Source organism: Dasypus novemcinctus, chromosome 15, assembly GCF_030445035.2.
Source record: "Dasypus novemcinctus isolate mDasNov1 chromosome 15, mDasNov1.1.hap2, whole genome shotgun sequence".
Lineage (NCBI taxonomy): Eukaryota > Metazoa > Chordata > Mammalia > Cingulata > Dasypodidae > Dasypus > Dasypus novemcinctus.
Window position 1 is genome coordinate 101,173,943 of NC_080687.1, and position 22,396 is coordinate 101,196,338.

At 39.2% G+C, this 22,396-nt stretch overlaps 1 protein-coding gene across 3 annotated transcripts in view; it reads left to right on the forward strand.

Moving 5' to 3' along the window:
• INTS6 (integrator complex subunit 6) overlaps positions 1-22,396 on the forward strand; it is a 100,903-nt gene that overhangs the window by 50,859 nt on the left and 27,648 nt on the right. For all 3 annotated transcript variants that reach the window (XM_071208326.1, XM_058276775.2, XM_058276773.1), the window contains one exon: positions 20,638-20,821. In XM_071208326.1, the coding sequence (XP_071064427.1) occupies positions 20,638-20,821 (184 nt within the window). The remainder of the gene's footprint in view (positions 1-20,637; positions 20,822-22,396) is intronic.

A 22,396-nucleotide genomic window follows, 5' to 3' on the forward strand; every position in this document is an offset into this window, starting at 1 on the left:
GTCAGTATCTAGTTCTCTTTTTAATTAGGTAGTTTCTCTAGAGGTTCCTCTAATCTCCAGATGGAGGAAAGGAGGGGGTGGGTACAAGCTGGGCACCAGTCAGTCGCCTCTTAGCCATGTTCCCTTATGTGGGAGAGAGCAGAAGACAGAGATTATTCTCCTGAGCATTGACTCTGGTTCTCCGATGGGGCTGTGTGTTTGTGTGTGCGCGCCCATGTGTGCTCCATGCCTTTTGTGTTCCCCGAGAGGGATTGAGAATGAGAACTCTCCTCTGGATCTTCAGGAGGGAGGTTCTCTTGGAAAGGAGTCAGCAGGGCATGAGAGAAGGCACCAGAACCCATGGGAAATGGCATTTGTATTCCAGAGCCTTTTAACATTTTTTCACGGCTAAATTTAAAACTCATTTTGCATTTGCTTATATATATTTATTTTCATCTTTATTAATGTAAAATTTATACAAATATAGCAATTTCAAGTATAAAAACTAGATGTTTTAACAAATGTGAAAAGTTGTGTGACCCACACCACAGTCATGATTTGAAATAAACCCATTACTCTGAAAGTTTCCTCATGCCTCTTCACAGTTGGCATGACAGTCTTGTCATGACCCTGGCAACCACAAATTCGTTTGTGTGTCTGGCTCTTTTTCACTTAGCGTAAGTGAAAGATTCATCCACAGTATTCTCTATGTCTGTAGTTGTAGTTGTTGAGTAGTATTTCAGTGGATGACTCTTCCACAATTTGCTTATCCATTCACCAGGTAGAACATTTGGGTTCTTCCCATTTTTTTGGCTATTGAGAATAAAGCTTTTATGAACATTTCCGTAGATGTTTTTGTAGACTTGTATTTTCTTCTCTTGGGTATATACCTAGGCATGCCATTGTTGGGTTGTATGGTAAGTGTGTAGCTAACTTTATAATCAGCTGCCATCAGTTTTCCAGGTGGTGGTTATCTATTTTGCATTCCTACCAGCAATGTATGAGAATTCCATTTGCTCCACATCCTCATTGATAACTTTTTTTTCTTCTCATTGATACCTTTTTTTTTTTTTACTTTTTGTCTTTATTTCTTTAATGTTACATTAAAAAAAATGAGGTCCCCATATTGATACTTGATTATTTTTTGTCTCTTAAATATTAGACAGTCTAGAGGGTATGTAGTGATTTCATTTTAATTTTAGTTCGCATTCTCCTGATGACTAATGATGCTGAGTATATTTTTATGTGCTGCTTTGGTGAACTGAATGTTCTGAAAATTTGGCCCTTTTTTTTTTTAACTGTGTTGTCTTTTTAAAAAATTTATTGTAATGGAGTTTGCACAGAGGGAGGAAAGCGGAGGGTGGGGAACATTGCAGGGACTCAGGAGCACATGACGTGACAGGCCATGGCTTCTCTCCTGAGGAAGGGGGATGAAAGAAATGGCCAGGACGGGAGCTGGGGTGAAGTAGGGGAGGGAAAGACTGCAGCTGCATTCTCCCCACTCCAGGAAGTACCTGAGTCCCCCACCCCTTATTTGGCCTAAGATTTCATCTGGTATTCTGCCTCTGGCCCTAGTGGCTCCTTCCTTTGCTCCCCCAGACTCCCCCCGCCCCTCCCCTGAACAGATTCTCACTAGGGGAGATGTTTAGGGCCTGACTCCAAACACCCCACATTATAAGGGTACAACCTTTACCTCCCCTTTTCGCATCTTGCTTTTTCCCTCTGCTGGGACAGAATCTTTTATTCCCTTCTGTCTTCTTATTGAGTTGTAAGAATTTTTTTTTTACATATTCTATATACAAGTCCTTTATTGGGTGTATATATGCCCCATAGTTTCTCCTAGTCTTTGGCTTGCCTTTTCAGTTTTTATAGTGTCTTTTGAAAAACAAATGTTTTTAATTTATTATTTTTTCTTTTATAGTTTGTGCTTTTTTCCTATTTAAGATATCTGTACCAAACCCAAAGTCACTAGGATTTTTCCTGTATTTTGTTCAAGGAGTTTTTAGTGTGAGCTTTTACTTTTAGGGTCATGATTCATTTAGAATTTTTATATATGATGGGAGTGAAGTGTTGAAGTTCACTTTTGGCATTTGGCTAATTGTATTACTACCATTTGTTGAAAATATCATTTTCCCATTGCCTTGTCTTGGCATCTTTGTTGAAAGTCTATTGGTCATATATTTGTATGTCTTTTTTCCTAGATTTCTTTTTAGCATTGTTTTGTCTGCTCTAGGTCCTTTGAGTTTTCATATAAATTTAGAATCAACTTAAATTTTTTTTTTTTTTACAAAAAAAAAAAACCTGCTGCGCTTTTAATACAGATTACACTGAATCTGTAAAGAATTGACAGTTTACGTTGTTGGTTATTCTGACCAATGAGCATGTTCTGACCAATGAGCATTTGTGGTTCTTGAGGTCTTTAATTTTTCTCATCAATGTTTTATTTTCAGTATAGAGTTTTGCACATATTAGACGTTTATATTTTGATACTATTGTAAACCTTTTTCAATTTCTGATTATTGTTTATATGTGAAAATACAGTACTTTTATATATTGACTTTGTATCCTGTAACCTTCCTAAACTTGCTTATAATTTAGTGGCCTTTTTCTAGATTCCTTGGACTTCTTTTACATAAAATGATCACATTGTCTGAAAATATAGGTAGTTTTACTTCTTCCTTATAAATATTTCTGTTGTTGGTTTGTTGTGTCTTTGGTTTCTTTTCTTGCATTTTTGCAGTGGTAGAAGTCTTAAGAATGGCCTTGTTCTGATCTTGGAGGGTAGGGTGAAGAGTGAAACTTTCAGACTTTCACTATTTTTTTCAGAGATTTTATTTTATTTATTCCCCCTGCCCCTCGTTGTTTGCACTCGTTGTCTACTCCTCATGTCCATTTGCTGTGTGCTCTCTGTGTCTGCTTGTCTTCTCTTTAGGTTAGGACATACCAGGAACCGAACCTGGGACCTCCCATGTAGGAAGAGGTGCCCAGTAGCTTGAGCCACCTCCACTCCCTGCTTTGTTGTGTCTCTCATTGTATTTCCTCTGTGTCTCCTCTGTGTTTCCTTATTGTGTCAGCCCATTTTGCCAGCTCAACGTCTTGCTCGTCCTTTGTAGGAGGTACCGGGAACCGAATCTGGGATCTCCCATGTGGTAGGCGGGAGGGAGCCCATTCGCTTGAGTCACATCTACTTTCCTCACCATTTTTTTAAAAACCAACTTGATGGGAAACCTGGATGTGCCTCAACCAGTTGGCTCCCATCTACCATATAGGAGGTCGGGGGTTCAGTGCTCAGGGGCTCCTGGTGAGGGCAAGCTGGCCCCCATGGAGCACAGGCCCACACGGGAATGTCACCCCGTGCAGGAGTGCCGGCCGACATGGAGAGGTGGCACAGCAAGATGACACAACAAAAAGACACGAGGAGAGATAATAAGTGATAATAAGCAGACCAGGGAGCTGAGGTGGCTCAAGAGAGTGATCACTTCTCTCCCACCCCGGAAGGTCCCAGGGTTGGTTCCCAGAGCCGCCTGATGAGAATACAAGCAGACACAGAACAACACACAGCGAATAGACAGAGAAAGCAGACAATAGGAGGAATGGGGGGGAGAAATAAAAAACAAAACAGAATGAAAAATACCCAGGTTGAGGAAGTTCCCATTTATTCCTAGTTTGCTGAGAATTTTTATTGTAAGTGGGTGTTGCCTTTTGTCAAATGGTTTTTATATATATATTTAGATGACCATATGATTTCTCTTTTTTAATCTTGTCATTATGCTATATTACATTGAATAATTTTGAATATTAAATCACTTCATTATCTATTTTATAGAAGAGGAAGTAGATATTCAGAAGCGTTATTAACTGAGCAAACGTAGGAACCCAGAAAGCAGCAATAGGATTATTGTTAGGTCAACCAGATAAACATATCTTAGTAGGGTGATAGTATATTGCACAATGTAAATAGTAAATGGGAAATCCAGATATCTGAAGAACATTAATCTCTTAGTTTGCCACAGGGCTACTGATGCAAAGTACCAGAAACTTACTGGCTTTTATAATGGGAATTTTATTAGGGGGACATCTTACAGTTCTGATACTGTGAAAGTACATATCAAGGCACCATCAGAGCGGCTTTCTCATCAGTCAGCTGCTGGCAGTCCTGGCGTTCACCACGTGGCCCAGCAGGATGGCGGCCTGTCCAGCCTGCCTCCCCCTTCCCCTTCCCCTTCCGGCGCACTGTCCCCGGGAGCCCAGCGGTGGGCAAGCAGGCGTGTGGTTTGTCTCCTCAGCCTTGAGCTGCTCTGTGGGTTCAGCCTCTCGGGCTCTTCTTGCTTCAGTTTTGGCTGCTAGGGGTCCTCGAGTCTTCTCTCACACATGGCGGGGTAAAGGTGGCGGTGGCTGTCTTTTTCTGCGTGTTTCTTCCTCTTCCCCACTTACATGAAGCCCCACAAGAGGGCAGAGACCCAACCTGGGTCACAGCTCACTGATGTAGTCCTGTCAGAGGCGATCGAATCAAGGTCACTGTTTTTTCCAGAAGCTGTATTACTTTGGATAATTTGATCAATCTATTAGTGGCAAGGTTTCTTCATTAGAAAAAAAAAAAAGATTGTGTTTCTTTGATTCTGATACTAACCAATTCTCTACCCTCCTCAGCAGTCCTGAAATGAGGATGGCTCTTACAATTACTGGCATGGAAATTTGCCAGTACAGGAAGAAGCTGTAATGAACCGGTGTTTATTACTCCCTGTCTTAGTATAGCTTTATTTATTTATTTAAAGATTTATTCTCTCCCTGTCCCCTCCCCTTGTCTGTTCTCCGTGTCCATACACTGTGTGTTCTGTGTTTGCCTGCATTCTTCTCAGGCAGCACCGGGAAACCGTGTCATTTTTCTATTGCGTCATCTTGCTGTGTCAGCTCTCCGTGTGTGTGGGGCGCACTCCTTGCGCGTGGGGCTCCCCTACGCAGGGGACACCCCTGCGTGACAGGGCACTCCTTGCGCGCATCAGCACAGCGCGTGGGCCAGCTCCACACGGGTCAGGAGCCCGGGAATCGAGCCTGGACCTCCATAGGATAGGTGGACGCTCTGTCACTTGAGCCACAGCATATAGCTTTAGGCATGGATAGAAGGCCATTTGGTTATCACTCCAGATGAATTATTTGCTGTGGTAACATCTCATGCAGTTAAAGTTGTCATATTGTATTTAAAACAGTTTTAAATGTAGTAAGTTTTAGAGCAGGGCTGGTAATAAAAGCATGACTTCCTTCTCCATTCTTATTTACTTTCCATAAAGGTTTTTAATTACTTGTATTTTTAATTGTTTCGTTGGTTACTCACATGGCCAGTTTTTAGAAGTTGTTATTGTGGAAACTTTTGAACATATACTAATAAATGTAGAGAAAATAAAATAATAAACCTCAAGAAGCCTTCAACAGTTATCCACATTTTGCTGTTCTTGTTTCATTTGTTCTGTACGCACATCCATACACACTTTTTGGGGAGTATTTTAAAGCAAATTTCAGACATTATATCATTATCATTTCACCCATAAATACTTCTGTGTACATCTTTAACATGTGTGGCTATTTAAGCATATATCTTTATATGCAATGTTCTCATCATAGTTAAAATTTAAGGCTCTAATAAATAATATCCAATTCCCAGTCTATATCCAAATGTCCCTACTTGTCTTACAAATGTCTATAATAGTTTGAACCAGAATCCAGACGTGTTTCACACATTGCATTTGGTGATCATTTTTATTCTCCAAAATTTTTAACAGTGCTGCCCCACCACACACCCACCCATTTTCTCCATCATTTTTTTTAAGAAACTAGGTGATTTCTCTTGCTGGCTGTTCCTCCTTCTGGCTTGGTCCTGTTGCCTCCTGTACAGTTACATATCTAAACGCTTGATCAATACCCCCCATCCCTTCTGGAGGATTAAATGACATGATGCAAGAAGGATATCTTATTATAGTCCTGGCACCTTAATGGAATTCAGTAAATGAAGAATTTTCAGTTCTGTTAACTTGTTACATGATTTTGGGCAATGCTTGGAATGAACAGTGGTCTTTTATCTTTCCATAACCTTTGAATTATCAAGAAAAGGTTATTAGTGTAACTTGGGGAGAGGGTTAGAATAAAGTTTTTGTGCTTGAGGTGTTAAGTGCTCTCAGTTGTTATCTAGAAAATAATAGCTCTCCAAAATTATTCACAAAGCTTTTACTGAAATTTTTTTTTCTTTACCAGTGTGCTTTAAATTAATCTTTTGACCTAACACTTTATAATTTATTCCAGGATAAATTTTTTGTATGAGGCTCTGAATAATTTGGGGATTATTTACGTATTACGCATGGTTTTACTTTAAAGTTGTTAATGCTTAGAGGAGTGCATTTATTGTATTGAAACCTAACTAATTAAGGTGGAGGGGGATAGAGGCAATTAAATTATAAATTTATGAATTTATACCTTTTCTTAAACTAGATGTACTGTTTCAGACAGTATGTAATTATGTGATTAATGATAGTGTATTTTTTGAAGCAGGGAGATTGTCATTGCTGACTTGGATAAATAAGTTAACATTGCTTGTAATTAAGCTTTCATTGCTCTTGCTTAAATATTAAGTGCTTCAATAAACAGTAATGCCTAATGTGGCAAGATTGTTTGGGTGACTTGGATTTTTATAACCGATGTTTCTCCATCCATTATTATACCTCTTTGAGAAACATACTCTTTTCTGGTGTGTGGGTATTTGAAACTTAGTTTATTTATTTATTTATTTTTATTTTTTAATTGTCTTTTTTTTTTTAAAGCTACATAGATCACAAAAAATGTTACATTAAAAAATATGAAGTTCCCATATACCCCCGCCCCCCACATCAACAACCTCTTTCATCATTGTGGTGCATTCATTGCATTTGGTGAATACATTTTGGAGCACTGCTGTACTACATGGATTATAGTTTACATTGTAGTTTAACTCTCCCCCAGTCCATTCAGTGAGTTATGGTAGGATATATATAATGTCCAGCATCTGACCCTGCAGTATCATTTAGGACAACTCCAAGTCCAGAAAATGCCCCCACATCACATCTCTTCTTTCCTCTCCCTGCCCTCAACAACTCCTGTGGCTACTATCTCCACATCAATGATACAATTTCTTCCATTGCTAGAGTCGCAATAGTTCTATAGTAACTATTGTTACTATAGTAAGTTCACTCTAACCCGTATTTTATTCCTCCATCCTGTGGACCCTGGGATGGTGATGTCCATTCTACCTCTAAATCAAGAGGGATTCCCCTCTCCATTTAGTTTTTTTTTCTAATTATGCTTTATATAGTCCAGTACCTTGCTATCATTTTGAACATGTTAAATCATAACTTTAATAGTAGAGGTAGAGAAAACCCTAGGGCCTTAGGACATACTGTGTTGTATAATTTTTTACCTTGTTTGGTATCATACCCTTTTTGCTTTCATTCATCTGTTTCTTCTCTCTATTCCTATTTTGCACTCACTCACCTTGGTGTTTTTCTTAAAGTGTTACATTACCTTTCTAACTTGTCTTGATTGCCTTTAATCCATCTCACATATGATAATATTCTAAAGCAGACTGCTTGAGTCTTAGTCCACTGCTCAAAAATATTTCATTGTTTTCCATTGTCCACTAGATCCTCAGTGCCTTCCGTTACCTTACCAATCATGTTATTTATTCACCACCCATTTATTCATTCATCTATATTTATTGAGTTTCTTCTAGGAACCAGGCACATTGCTGGTGTCTGAGGATAAAATGGTGAGCAAAACCGAACCAGAGCCTTATACCCATGCGTCTGGTTGGGAAGACAGACATTAATAAAACTATCACGTAGATAAAAATCATGAGGGAAGCGGATTTGGCTCAACTGATAAAGTATCCGTCTACCACATGGGAGGTCCATGGTTCAAACCCCAGGCCTCCTGACCTGTGTGGTGAGCTGGGCCACGTGCAGTGCTGATGCACTCAAGGAGTGCTGTGCCACGTAGAGGAGCCCCGTGTGCAAGGAATGTGCCCCACAAGGAGAGCCACCCCACACGAGGAAAGTACAGCCTGCCTAGGAGTGGCACCACACATATGGGAGAGCTGATGCAGCAAGATGATGCAAGAAAAAGAGGCATAGATTCCTGGTGCCGCTGACAAGAATGCAAGTGGACAAAGAAGAACACACCATGAATAGACGCAGAGAGCAGACAACCGGGGGAGAGAAATAAATCTTTAAAAAAATTTTAAAAAATTATGATAACATTCTGCAGAGGAGAAAATTTGTATGCCATGAGAGTTTACATTAAAGGCATTGGATCTAGTCATGTGTATTAGTCAGCCAAAGGGGTCCTGATGCAAAATACCAGAAATCTGGTTTTTATAAAGGGTATTTATTTGGGGTAGGAGCTTACAGATACCAGGCCATAAAGCATAGGTTACTTCCCTCACCAAAGTCTTATTTCCACGTTTTGGAGCAAGATGGCTGCTGATGTCTGCCAGGGTTCAGGCTTCCTGGGTTCCTCTGGACTCAGCTTCTTGGTTTTCTCCACAAGGTCAGCTGTAGGCTATGAGGCTCTCTAGGCTTTGCCTCTTTCCACAAGGTCAGCTATAGACTATCAGGTGAACGGCTCTGTCTCTCCCCGGGGTGTCTGCTGTGTCTAAGGAGCCATCCCTATTCCTCTGTGTTCTTCTCCTGGCTTAGGTCCTCTTCCTGGGGCTTGCTTCTCTTTCCTCTGTGTGCTTACTTCCTGGGGCTGCAGCTCAAGACTCCAGCATCAAAATCTTCCAGCATCAAAAAGCTCAACTCTGTCCTTTGCCATGCCTTTTGTGAGTCCCCACCCACCAAGGCGCAGGGCCTCAGTACCCTACTGACATGGCCTAATCAAAGCCCTAATCATAACTTAATCATGCCCAGGTACAAACCAGATTACAAACATAATCTAGTATCTACTTTTGGAACTCATAACCATATCAGACTGCTGCATCATGTAAGGCTAAGATCTGAAGAGATGGATAGGATTTACGAAACAAAAAGTAGAAAAGAAAACTAGGCAGAGGCACTAGCATGTACAAAGGCTCTTCAAAGGGAGTATCTTTTGTGAATGAGGGACTGAGCAGAAAGAAGAGGGATGATACACAATGAAACTGGAAAAGAAGCTTGAGCGCGACTGCACAGGCTTTGAGGCCATGCTAAATGGTGATGTTATTAATACAAAGCAATGGGAAATAATCCAAAGGTTTTCTTTGGGGGTTAGAGGGCAGGGGAAAGGTAGATCAAAGTGGATGTCATAGAACAGTCGAGCACTGCTAGTCCTGAGTACAGTAGCTTGGACAAGGAACTTGGTGATGGTAGAAGAGATGGAAAGAAGCAACAGTTTTGAGAAATAAATTTAGAAGGTTAAATCAATAAATTTTGCTGGCACACTGCACTTTGGGTGTAAGGAAAAAGGAGATGGCTTCCTTGCTAAACTAGATAAATTATAATGCCATTCACTGAACCAGGGTATGTTGGAAGAGGAAGATTTTGGCTAGAGAAAAACGGTAAGTTCATTTGCACTTGCTCAGCTTGAGGTGTTTTTGCGCCATTCAAGAGGCACTGTTAAGGAGGCAAGAGAATATTTGATGCTCAGAAGAGAGACCTAGGCTGGACATGGACAGTTTTTGAATATCATCTGAGTATAGACAATAATTGTGGATGTGTAGGTGGAGGATTTTGAGTATAAATTGGCCAAAGTCTATGACAGAACCTTGAGGATTTGCAGCACTTAATGTCCAGGTACTGGAGATTGAGTCGGAGAGGTAGGGTTGGGGAATTGGGAACTGGACAAAGGAGGAGCCAGAAACCACCAAGAAAACTGAAAATATTTCAGTGTTGAAAGCCCAAGGAAGAATGTCTTTCAGAAGAGTGATGGTAAATAGTGTTACATGCTACTGAGAAGTCAAATTTGAAAAATCGCCACTCTATTTAATGACAATTCTAGTTATCAGTTGCTTTGTAACCAAATTATCCCCAAACACAGTGGCTTAAAATAACAATTTATTATTATGATTGTGTGAGTTGGCTGCATCAGTGGGGGGCGTAGCTGCGGCTTGAACACCCCACATGGCTTTATTTCCATGTCTGGTCTCTGGTGCTCGTTGTTGGCTGGGTAGTTTGCTTCTTGTTCCTGTGTCTTCTTTCTCTCCCTGTGACCTCTCATCATTTAATAGTCTAATTTGAGCTGCTCTCCTTAGCAGCTGTCTCCCAACAGGATGAAAATGAAGCTGCAAGGCTTCTTGAGAGTAGGCCCACCCGATTTCAAAACTTATTACAAGGCTATGGTAATCAAAACACTGGCACAAAGTACTGGTACAAGGGCAGACATATAGACCAATGGAATAGAATTCAGAGTTCCGAAATAAACCTGCACAGCTATGACCTATTGATTTTTTACAAAGTCCACTCAATGGGGAAAACTTAGTCTACAACAGGTGGTGGTGGGAAAACTGGATAGCAACACACGAAAGAAAGAATGGACCCATACCTCATGCCATATTCAAAAATGAACTAATGTGGATCAAGCTCCTAAGCACAGGAGCTTAGAATCTTAGAAGCTTGTATTAGGAATGGATTCTTAGACTTTACACCAAAAATGCAAGCTACAAAAGAAAAAAGTAGATAAATTGAACTTGTTCAAAATTAAAAGCTTCTGTGCATCAAAGGACACTATCAAGAAAGTTAAAAGACAATCAACAGAATGGAAGATAACATTGAAACTCCGTATCTAATAAGGTGGTGGTGTTTTTTTAGGAGGTACTGGAAATTGAACCCTGGACCTTGTACATGTGAAGCAGGCATCAACCTCTGAGCTACACCTATGCACTAATGAGGGTTTCCGAATATATAAAGAACTTTTACAGTATAACAACAGAACCATAGAGAACCACATTAACAAATGGGCACAGGGTTTGAATAGACATTTCTCTAAGGAAGATATGCATATGGCCAATAAGCCTTTGAGAAGAAGTTCAACATCATTAGCCTTTTAAGGAAGTGAAAATCAAAACCACAATGAGTTAACACTTAATATATACCCACTAGAATGACTGTTATTTTAAAAAATGGAAAATAAGTATTGGTGAAGATGTAGAGAAATAGGAACCCTCATACGTTGTTGGTAGAATGTAAAGTGGTACAGCTGCTGTGGAAATCAGTTTGACAGATCATAAAAAATTTAAACATACAATTTCTGTATGGTCCACCAATCCCACCTTCTAGTTATATACCCAAAAGAATTGAAAACAGGGACCCAAACAGATATTTATATGCCATTGTTCATAGCAACATTATTCACAATAGCCAAAAGGTGGAAGCAACCCAGTTATATTTCAACAGATGAATGGATAAACAAAACACAATGGAATGTTATAAAGCCATACAAAGGAATGAAGTTCTGATACATGCAACAACATGGATGAACCCTTTAGACATCAATTTGAGTAAAATAAGCAAAACACAAATGGACAGACATTGTATGATTTTACCTACATGAAATAACTAAAATATGCAAATTCATAGAGGCAGAAAGTAGATTCTAGGTTACCAGCAGCACGGATGGGGAAGCGCAGTGTTAATGCTTAATGGGTATGGAGTTTCTGTTTGGGATGATGGAATAATTTTGGTAATGGTTGGTGGTGGTGATGGCATCATTACCTTGTGAGTGTGATTAATCTCACTGCATTGTATTCTTGAAAGTGGTTAAAATGGGACATTTTATGTTGTATACATGTTACCACAATTTAAAAAAGAATAGGCTTGGAACACTGCCACCATATTACATCAGTCAAAGCAAATCACAACCAGCCCAGGTTAAGGAGAAGGGAAATAGATTCTGTCTGTTGACCACCAGGGGTTTGGCAAAATCTCTTTGCAAAAGTGCTTGTGGGTGAGATTGGGATGGGTTGTTGTAGCCGTCTTTGTGAACAGTCTTAAGCCATGGCGATGAAGGGGCATTGAAGAACTTGGTGGGAGAGCTGTTCTAGTGGCATGATGGAGCAGAAGTTGGAGAGGATCGGGAAATAACTAGATGAGGAAAAATGTCTGATATTCCTCTCTATTTCTTCTAACCTGACCCAAACCAGGCTCCCAGTTCCCTGAATGCTGGTTGTTTCTTTACTCACATTCTTCCTCTCCCTGAATGTTACTCATCTCTTCCCATATTTTTTTTTTAAAGATTTATTTATTTTTCCCCCTTTCCCTCCCCTCGCCCTACTGTTTTTGCTGTCTGTGTCCATTTGCTCTGTGTTCGTCTGTATTTTTTGTACTGAACCTCTTTAAGTCTTAGTTTCTTGAATTTTTTTCCCTCATTTTTAAAAAAATTAAATTGTCTTTTTTTTAAGGTACATAGATCACAGAAAATGTTATATTAAAAAATGTAAGAGGTTCTCACATACCCTACCCCCGACCCTCCTACTGCTCCCATATCAACAGCCTCTTTCATCATTGTGGCACATTCTTTGTTTGGTGAATACATTTTGGAGCACTGCTACACCGCATGGATTATAGTTTACACTGTAGTTTACACTCTCCCCCCAGTACATTCAGAGGGTTATGGCAGGATCTATATAATGTCCAGCATCTGTCTCTGTGGGGGCATTTTCGGGACTTGGAGTTGTCCTAAATGATATTGCAGTTTCTTTGAGTGGGGATAACACGTACCCCATTGGGTTGTTGTAAGGATTAGATTGGATAATGTTTTATTAGTACCTGGTACACTGTAAGAATTAATAAGTGGCAGCTGCTACTACTATTTCTCCTTCTTTTACTATTCTTATTATAAATGTTCATTGAAAACTTGAGTAAAATTCTACTCCTTTAAAAATTTTTCTCATTTCATCTCCCATGGTCCATGCCCTGTGGCCCAACTGGAATTATTTTTAGGAAGCCTCAGAGGATGTTATGCCACTTTGAGGCATTTCAGATCCTACTTCTCCCACCAGTTGCAGATTTCAGGAAGGCAGTGGATTGGCAGGAGTCACCCATCTACTCAAAGGTTAGAATATGTTTGTAACCTAATTAGCCATGGCAGCCTTTCATGAAAAGTGAGGTTCCACACAGTAGGAGCACAGGCAGCGGTCTCAGCCCAGCTTTCTATAGTCCCCAGTGTCTGTGACAGGGGAATAGCACTGCACGGAGCCTTGCTTTATCAGGAACGTGCTTTTCTTACTGTTCTGGAAGGACTTGCAGAAACAGTCCATATGTTTTTGTTGAAAGAAAATACTGGACTCTTGCTTCTGGAATCACTTTTCAACACTCAGCAGATAATTCCTTTGTGCCTGTGCCCATTGCTGTTTCCCGCTTTTTGGCATTTTGAAAAGTTCATTTCCTTGTAACTTTGTTATGGTCATTATGATTTCAGTTTAACTAAAATTATGTTCTTGAAGTTCAGAAATATATTTTTCTTGTCTTTGTATACCTCAGTGTCTAATGTATTATCTTTCTTTAAATAATTCCTGTGTTTTAGCTTGATTTGTGACCCCCATTTTTATGTCCATTCTTATTTTTTTAAAAAGGTTCCACATGCTAACAATTGAAATTTGTGAATAGTGACCTAATTATTTCTATGATACAGGGCCAAGTTTATTGGTACAGGTGCAATAAACCATAAGGAAAAGTGATGGTTTGATGTGTGAGATTAAGAAAATGTTTGCAAGAAATAGTATATGGTCAGGCTCTTTGAACCTCTGAATAAAGTAGAAATTTATGAGGTTATGTTGTTTGTGGCCCTCAGTGGACGTATGTCCATGAGTAGCCTCTCTTTATGAGTGCTATACATTGGGCTGGATGGGGCAGTTGCTATGGCACCACCAGCCTGTGAACGGTTGCTTCTCTACCTCCTGCTCCAGGTGTCAGGCAGGTTCTGCTACTTGTCTCTTTGTGTCCTCTGCTTATGGTCACATGTAAGGGCTAGCTGCACTCACAGCTCCTGGAGGTAAGACCATCTCCAAGGTGAAAATGTGACCCATAACCCACACGTTGTCATGGAAACCGTGTTTGTGTTTACATCCACAAGTGTAGTGTGTGTTGGGGTAGGGGGAGCCCATTTGTTGCTAACAGGACACTGACAGGTGCCTGTGCTCTTTGACTGCAGCTCTCACTCTCTCTCCCTCACTCTTCTTGTACTTGGACTATGGCAGTCATACTTCATTTATTCTTTCATTTGGCTAATACCTGTCCTCTCCCAAACTGGTAGGATAGGAAGTTGAGTGAATAGGTCATCATAACCTTAAGGTGGGAGGTGCTGTGATTAAAGAACATGTAATCTGAATTACTTCAGGAATAGGTCTAATTGGCAGAAAATCCAAGGTGAAGAAGGTAAGCCCTCAGTGTTGGCAGCTCTCGCTGACTCGTGGGTGTTCTGCAGGTGTGATCATCGTCCGGGGGCAGACATGTTTGGATTCCTGAATTAGAGATGTTTTATGAACAAATTTATCTTCTTTTATCTTTTGCTGTTTTTTACTTTATTTTATTTTTTTATGTTCTGTAAGCTTAAAAAATAATGATGTGTGAGAATCCTGGCTACTTGAAGTTTTATAATAGTTTCTCTTGGAGCTAGCTGAAACATTATTTTAAATCTTGGTTTTTTTTGGCTTGTATATAATTTCTTATTAAATTGTAAAATAGTGCCAGGCTTATGGTATGTGTCCAGTGAATAACAAAAGTTGAGCCTTAGTCCAGTCTTAGTGAGACAGGTTAGCATAGGGAAAGGGGGAAGGTGGCTAAGACCTGGAAGACAACGTGGTAGGTAGACCGCATGGCCACGAGACCTGCCTGGAAACCTCCTGAGGGGAAGGCTGCCAAAAGACCCTTCGAGGCTCTGGCCAGGAGATCCCTTTGGATCTTTTTGCAGGGTCAAGGGGAAGCCCCGATACTTTTAAACAAAAGGCCTCACCATTGGTATCCTGAGAGCCAGCAGGTGGGGCAACCTGTTAGAAGAGCAATCAGCTGGGGCCCCCTCCCAGCGTTAGGAAGGCCCAATCTGGGGCCCGCACATGCGAGACTTCTCTTGTAGCATGCCTATAGTTCATGTCTAGGACTGTGTGCTCTTTTCTAGTTTCTCAGTAAGCTCTTTACTGCCTTCCCTACCCTATGGTGTATCCTTAAGTTCTTTAATGTGGCATAAACCAAGAGCCTAGAAGCCCAGAACCCAGAGTGTTCCTCTAACATTAGCAAAATTATAGTGTCTGAGCCATAATCAAACAAAACAGGTAAAGGGAAATTATCCTTTTATTTTTAATTTTTATTTTTTTTAAGATTTATTTATTTATTTCTCTCCCCTCCCCCTACCCTGGTTGTCTGTTCTCTGTGTCTATTTGCTGCTGCGTCTTTGTCTGCTTCTGTTGTTGTCAGCGACACGGGGAATCTGTGTTTCTTTTTTTGCTGCATCATCTTGTGTCAGCTCTCCATGTGTGCGGTGCCATTCCTGGGCAGGCTGCACTTTCTTTCGCCCTGGGTGGCTCTCCTTATGAGACGCACTCCTTGCATGTGGGGCTCCCCTACGCGGGGACACCCCTGCATGGCAGGGCACTCCTTGCGCGCATCAGCACTGGGCATGGGCCAGCTCCACACGGGTCAAGGAGGCCCGGGGTTTGAACAGCAGACCTCCCATGTGGTAGACGGATGCCCTAACCACTGGGCCAAGTCCGCCGCCTATATTTTTATAACTACATAAAATTTGAGCATGCCTAGTGATAGAAAAACTGTCACCATCCTAATCTGCCCTTTGCTTTTTAGGCCTATGGAGAAATTAATTATATTCTTTTTTTCTAAGTTCAGGAAGAAGTCAAAGGCAAAAAGGCAGTAAGTTCTGCAAAGGATAGAAGGAAAAATAGGGTACTCTTCCTCCATTTACTGTTAGAATTGCATGTCAATTTCTGTTGGCTTCCAAGACAATTCCATATGATATTTAAATTGGTGCTATCAACAAAATTAGTTATTTCAAGTAGCAATATAGAAACTTCAACTGTATTCAAGTAAAATTAAAACATAAAATATAAATAATTTTCTTATAAAAATTCCTGTGTATTTGAATCACGCGTGATCTATCCAATTCTTAAAACTTGATGCCTTCCTATTTTGCTCTGAACTTGATTATATATCAAGGGTTATTTGAGTATATTCTCCAGGCAAATGTCTATTGACATGCAACCTTATATTAAACTAACCTGTAAAATGGGGATAATAATACCTACCTTATTAGCTTTTAAAATATTACGTGCAAAACTCATAGAATGGTGTTTGGCTCATAGTGCTTAGACTATGCTAACTCTTATTATTTGTATTTATTATTGTTATTACCCATGTGTTGAGAATTGGAAGAGAGATGCCAAGAGGATGAAAAATGTATTACTGTCCATCTCCACTGGATGAGAGTAACTCAGAGAAAAGCGTAGGACTGTGTATAATAAAAACAATAAAATTATTAATAGATATATCAGAAGCTTAGAATCACTAGACTGATTCAGAATTGGATTTTTTTAATAATTAAAAGTTTTCTCTTTTCCATTTAATAGAATTGGTTTCTTTTTCATATTAATACTGCAATATTATTGAGGTTGCTAATATAGATTATATCTTCAATAATTATCAGGCAGTATGTGCAATAGTTAGAGCAAAGAAAGGCTACTTGGGTTTGAATCCTTTGTCCCCACTACTTCATATCTGAATACCTGTGGACAAGTTACTCTAACTATCTGTGCCTCAGTTTTTATCATTTGTAAATGAAAATTAAAATAGTGCTTTTCTCATTGGTCTGTTTTGTGGGATAAATGAATATGTATATAAAGAGTTTAAAACAATTCTTGACATAATGACTTCTATATGAGTTATTGTTACTATTAATGGGTAATGTTATATTTTAGCATCATCAGTATAGACACTTAAATTTGAATACTCTCATATTGAAGTTTACTGAGATTGTCTCAGAAGTCAGCTCTTGAAACTGTTCCCTGTCAAGTGTTCAAAAATAAAAATCCTGAAAGCCAGTACTGTGAATTTCAGTTTTCTTCCATTTGTTTGCATATCTTTAAAAACATCTCTGAAACAGATTCCTTTAGGAAGGTTGTCTCTCTTCTCCCTTTCCTCAGAACTCTTCCAAGTATTGGGACTAATATTTTATTATTCATTTTTAGATCCCCAGAGCCTTATATCATGCCTATTTGGTAGTAGGTTCATACAAAATGAGTGAAAGCATGTATAATTTTCAGAAAACACAGTCCTTCTTGAAGTGTATTTTAATAGCTTATCAAGTAGAACTCTTTGTTAGGGTTTTTATAAATGTCTGAACATTATAATTATAGTTAGTAATTTAATATTTGAAGTCCACCTTTTAGTAAGTTGACGCATAGATGAAGTTTTCTTGTCCTCGATTTTATATAAAATAGGAGATAACTACTTTAATGAACAAAGTCTTTTAACAATTCTCATATTAACATATTCTAGTATTCTGGGTAAGAAAAAGTGATATAAAATTTTCTGCATTGTTTTGTTCTTTGTTTTGATGTGAGTGCTAGTTACACAGATACCTTCAACCGGTCAAAATTCATCAAATGAAACGTTTAAGATGTGTTTTACAATCTGAAAATATTGTATGGAAAGGTATATGATCAAACCACAGTTTATTTATTGATTCCCTTATTGGTAGATTTCTAGATTATTCCCAGTTTTCCTCTGTTTCAAACAATGCTGTTGTCAATATTTTCCTACATGATTTCTTCTGAAAATATGAGAATTTCTCTAGGATGTGTAACTGAGGATTATTAACTGAGGGTTAATAATCAGCAAATAATTATGATTACTTAATCATTATATAGATGCCTTATCACTTCCATTATTTATAAAATAACCAAAGGGTAATACCTGAAATTATTGAAACTGGCTAGACCTCACCCTTTGTATATGATCATTTCCAAGTAAAATCTGCCATTGTGCTGATTATTCCAGATGTATCTTATTTGTATGTGGTCATTTCTGACTAAAACTCGCTCTTACGAATACTCCAGATGGGTCTTACCCTTGTATATGAACATGTCTATGGAAATGGTGACCAATCCACCCTCCCGTTTGAAATCTGTAAGAAAAACCTTGTAATTGGCCCCTGTTCTGTACTGTCCCATCCCCAGAAGCCTTGATCTCTGATGATTGTCTTTTGATTATAATAACCTTGTGACTTACCCCCATTTTGTACCCAGCCCTATCTTTAAAGTTTATTAATGAAGGAAACTGAGCCAGCCCCACTCCAATTACTCGTTACCATAAACTGCTAAGCCTGGATATTTTAAAGCTATCTGGATTCCTACATTTCCAGGAGGTGGATTTTGGGACCCTTGGGCCACTGATCTTCTTTGCTATAGGCAAGCAAATAAATTCTTCTTCTCTTTGAAGCCCTGATGTCTCAGGACTTGGTCTTTAAAGTGCATCGGGGAGAAAGAACCCACTTTGCTCATTGCCAAATGTGTACCTAAAGGGTCCTAGGGTATGCTCATCTTAAGCTTTATGGATATTATCAAATTTATCTCCAGAGTGGTTATATCAATTTATAGAACCACAACGAGCATTGGAGAGTATCTTTGCACTACATTTTTGTTATTGCTTGGTATTGTCAAACCTTTTTTTGCTAACCTGGTAGGTGTGAAATGATATCATTTATAATTTATTATCTCAGCTCTGTGTTTAAGCATCTTTTCACAGGTTTATAGGCTATGTGGATTTCCTCTTCAGTATTCGTATCTTTTGCCCATTTTGCCTTTGGAAATTATTTATTTTTTGCCAGTTTTTCTAATGGATGGTTGTACTATAATAGTTTCCCAGGACTGCCATAACAAATTACCCAAACTGGGTGGCTTAAAACAACAGCAGTTTATGCTCAACATTTTGGAGGGTAAGAGTCTGAAATCAAGATGTTGGCAGGGCCACGCTCTCTGTAGGTCCTGGGGAAGAATCCTTCTTTGCCTCTTCCAACTTCTGGCGGTCGCGTGCAACCGTGGCATTCCTTGGCTTGTAGCTGCTCCACTCCACACTCCAACTCCATCTTCACTCGGCTTTGCTCCTTGCATGTCTCAGGGTCGAAATCTCCCTTTCCTTTTTAAGAGATACCAGTGTTTAGATTTAGGGCCCACCCTTAATCAAGTATCATTGGGATCATTCACGTTCACAGTGTTGTGCTTCCCTCCCCACTTTCCATTACCAGAGCTTTGCCATCACCCCAACAGGGACCCTACACACGCACATATTACCTGCACACACATTGACTTCCATTGCCCCACCCTACTCCCGAGTCTTCTACCCCTGGTAACCTGTACTCTGCTTTCTTTCTATGAATTTGCTTATTTGTAGCTCCTTTATGTAGGTGGAATCATACAATATCTGCCCCTTTGCATGACTTATTTCACTCAACATGTAGACCTTATTTCTGTCTTTTAAATAAGTGATAAGGATTTTTATTTTCTTAAGCCCCTGTGCCATTAGTGCATTAAAAATATTATTGATAATTCCCAAAGCACATTTCCTGATAGTTTCCACAGTCTTTGTTGGTTGTTTCAACACTTTTATTCTCTAACAGTTCTCCCACCTCTGCTATATCCCTTGCTTTTTCATGGTCATTGATTAATTGGTGAAATCAGGCCATCTGTCCTGTAAAATGTCCTACATTGAGTGCTTGCCTGATATAGCTCCCTTGCAGTGGTGTTTCACTTGATCTTCTATCCTCAGAATTCTATAAACTGGTAGTTAGATCTAAAACTTAATGTGACTCAAGTTTGACTTTTTCTGTTTTTCTTGATAAGATTGCTGTATAATTGATACTATGCTTTTCCTATTGCATCATATCATGGGGATACTCACTGCCTGGTTGTACCACATGTAGTGCTGCTAAGATTGATGGGTGGATTCTTTGGAACACTGGTTTTTAACTAGGGGTGCCCATTAGAATCACTTTAGAGCTTCTTAAAATAAGAAGAGATTCTGATTTAGCAGGCCTTATAATGGGTAGAAACATGATTAAAATGCACTGTATACAAACAGATCCTCTACATTTTCTCCGATGCAGAACAGCTACCTTTATACATTTAATATGTAATTCGGTAAATTACATATTAAATGTATAAAGAATTTATTTTTATGCAAATGCTTTGGGATAAAACAATGCCTGTATAAGATGAAGCATATTTAAAATTATTAAGGATTCTGGAGATGTTTAAGGCTGCTGTGATGTAATAGAAAAAGCATCGACGTGGACCCAGGAGACAAATCACTCTTTTATAAATCCAGGCAATAGGAATGATAAGACATCTAAGATGAGATTGTTTTAATGATTAAAAGAAATGATTTATTTGGAAGCAGTCCAAGACATGGTGATACCTGAATATAAATCAGTAAAGCATTACAATAATTTAGATTTTTCAATTCAGGTTTTCAGAGTAAAACATAAGAAAATGAAAATAACTGTACTTCATATGCTATTTCACTTATGTCTGTATAAGCTTCTGTTTTTGAGCTTGGATTTTGAGTGATAGGAGACCAAATAATACAGGTTTAATACATATAATTAAAGTAGCTTTTTGGAACAAAAGTGTGGAAATTGTATTGGTCTTTTTTCTAATTTCAGCTCCATTTACCTCTTAATTCTCCTTTGCCTGGAAGTGAGTTGACCAAGGAACCGTTCCGCTGGGATCAGAGGCTCTTTGCGCTAGTGCTGCGGTTGCCTGGCACCGTGTCGGCGGAGGCAGAGCAGCTGACAGGGGTGCCTCCGGACGACTCTGCCATCACGCCCATGTGCGAGGTGACGGGAGGTAAGGCCAGCGCAGGGGCTCCAGCCAGGCTCTCTGAAGGGCTCAGAATGGCCTGGAAAAGCTTCTCATTTGTTTTTCTTTAACAGGTAGCTATTAGGAAGTCATGCATAGACATACAGGGTTTTAAAACTACGTTTATTGATGAAGGTCTTTGATCTCGAGTTCAGTAGAATGCGGTTACTATAGGATCTGATAATGAATCGTCATTTGTCCCTGTGTAAATAAAAATGCTGGTATTCGAAGTTGTTAAACTAATTTTCTTATCTGCAGATTGTCAATGATTTGGAAATGTCACAGGATTATTTTCTGTGAAAAATGTTTTGAGAATCATCTCATCATTCGTTTGTTGGATTCAGTTGGAATTTTCCCAGGGGTGTGGAGGTATATAGCTTAGAAGAGGCAGGTGGTGAGTTCTTCTGCAACTTAAGTTTCACTTATAAATCAGATCAGGTAACTACTAGGTTAAGTGAACATTAATGAAAGTCTTGAAATACAGTATGTAGTAGACTCAGAACTTATATAATGTGGAATTGGTTAGCAGGTGGTATAATTTTGGTCATTTCTTTAACAAATATTAACTTATAGACAGGCATTGAGTGCCTACTGGGTGCCAAGCGCTGTCTCATGCCTTAGGGCTTCAGTAACACATAAGGCCAGCGTGTGTCCTTGCTTTCACGGGGCATTTTAGTCCTCACGGAAGGAACTTGATACTGCAGTGTCCAGTCTGGCATATTACTGCTTCACCTTTGATGGAAGCCTGTGGCAAAGCTATCTACATTAGTTAAGGGAAAATAAAAGTTCTAATTAATATTTTGGTGCCTTTCTACTAAAATTATATGGGTTTGGAAATCTGCATAATTCATAGACAACAAGGGAATTAGTCTTATACAGGTATATTAAGTAGATAAATTAGAAAGTTATTATTCACATTATTAAATGTCCCCATTTTACAGAAATTATTTTTGTGAACTTCTGTAATTAAATTTACCCACCCACTCCCCCCCAAAAAAGTAGATGACTTGTTAGGGACAGTCTGTCTGTCTATCATCTAAATTTATAAATTCAGTGCTAACAATTTCCTGCGCATGGCTATTTCTATGGGTGATGCATATTTGTGTCAGGAAATTTTAGTTTTCAGTCTTGAACTGACCCATTTGTTATAAGTCCTGATTTTTTTTTTTTTTTTTTAATTTACTCTAGTGTTGTCACTTAACAGATTGTGCAGGGCCTCTAGGCTGTAATTTAAACATTCTTGCCTTGGAAATTCTTTCCTGTGAATTACTTAGTTTGAATTTAGAATTACGATGGAGTTCTGGGCCACGTGTACTGTAACTGTTGTCTCCATAGCGTGAACTGAAATGAGAGGTAGGGTCAGAGGGGGTCTGAAAAGGACCCTGGAACCCTTCCCTTTGGTCAGCAATGTACTAACGCTATTTTGTTTATTTTTTGAAAGGAACATCTCCAGAGGAGAGGATTCCAAGGTCACCCTTGGTAATATCTGTCAGTGACCCAGAAACCTCAGTCCAGTAATAGGAAGTTTTCCTTAAATACACATCCTGAGTCTCTCTTCATATA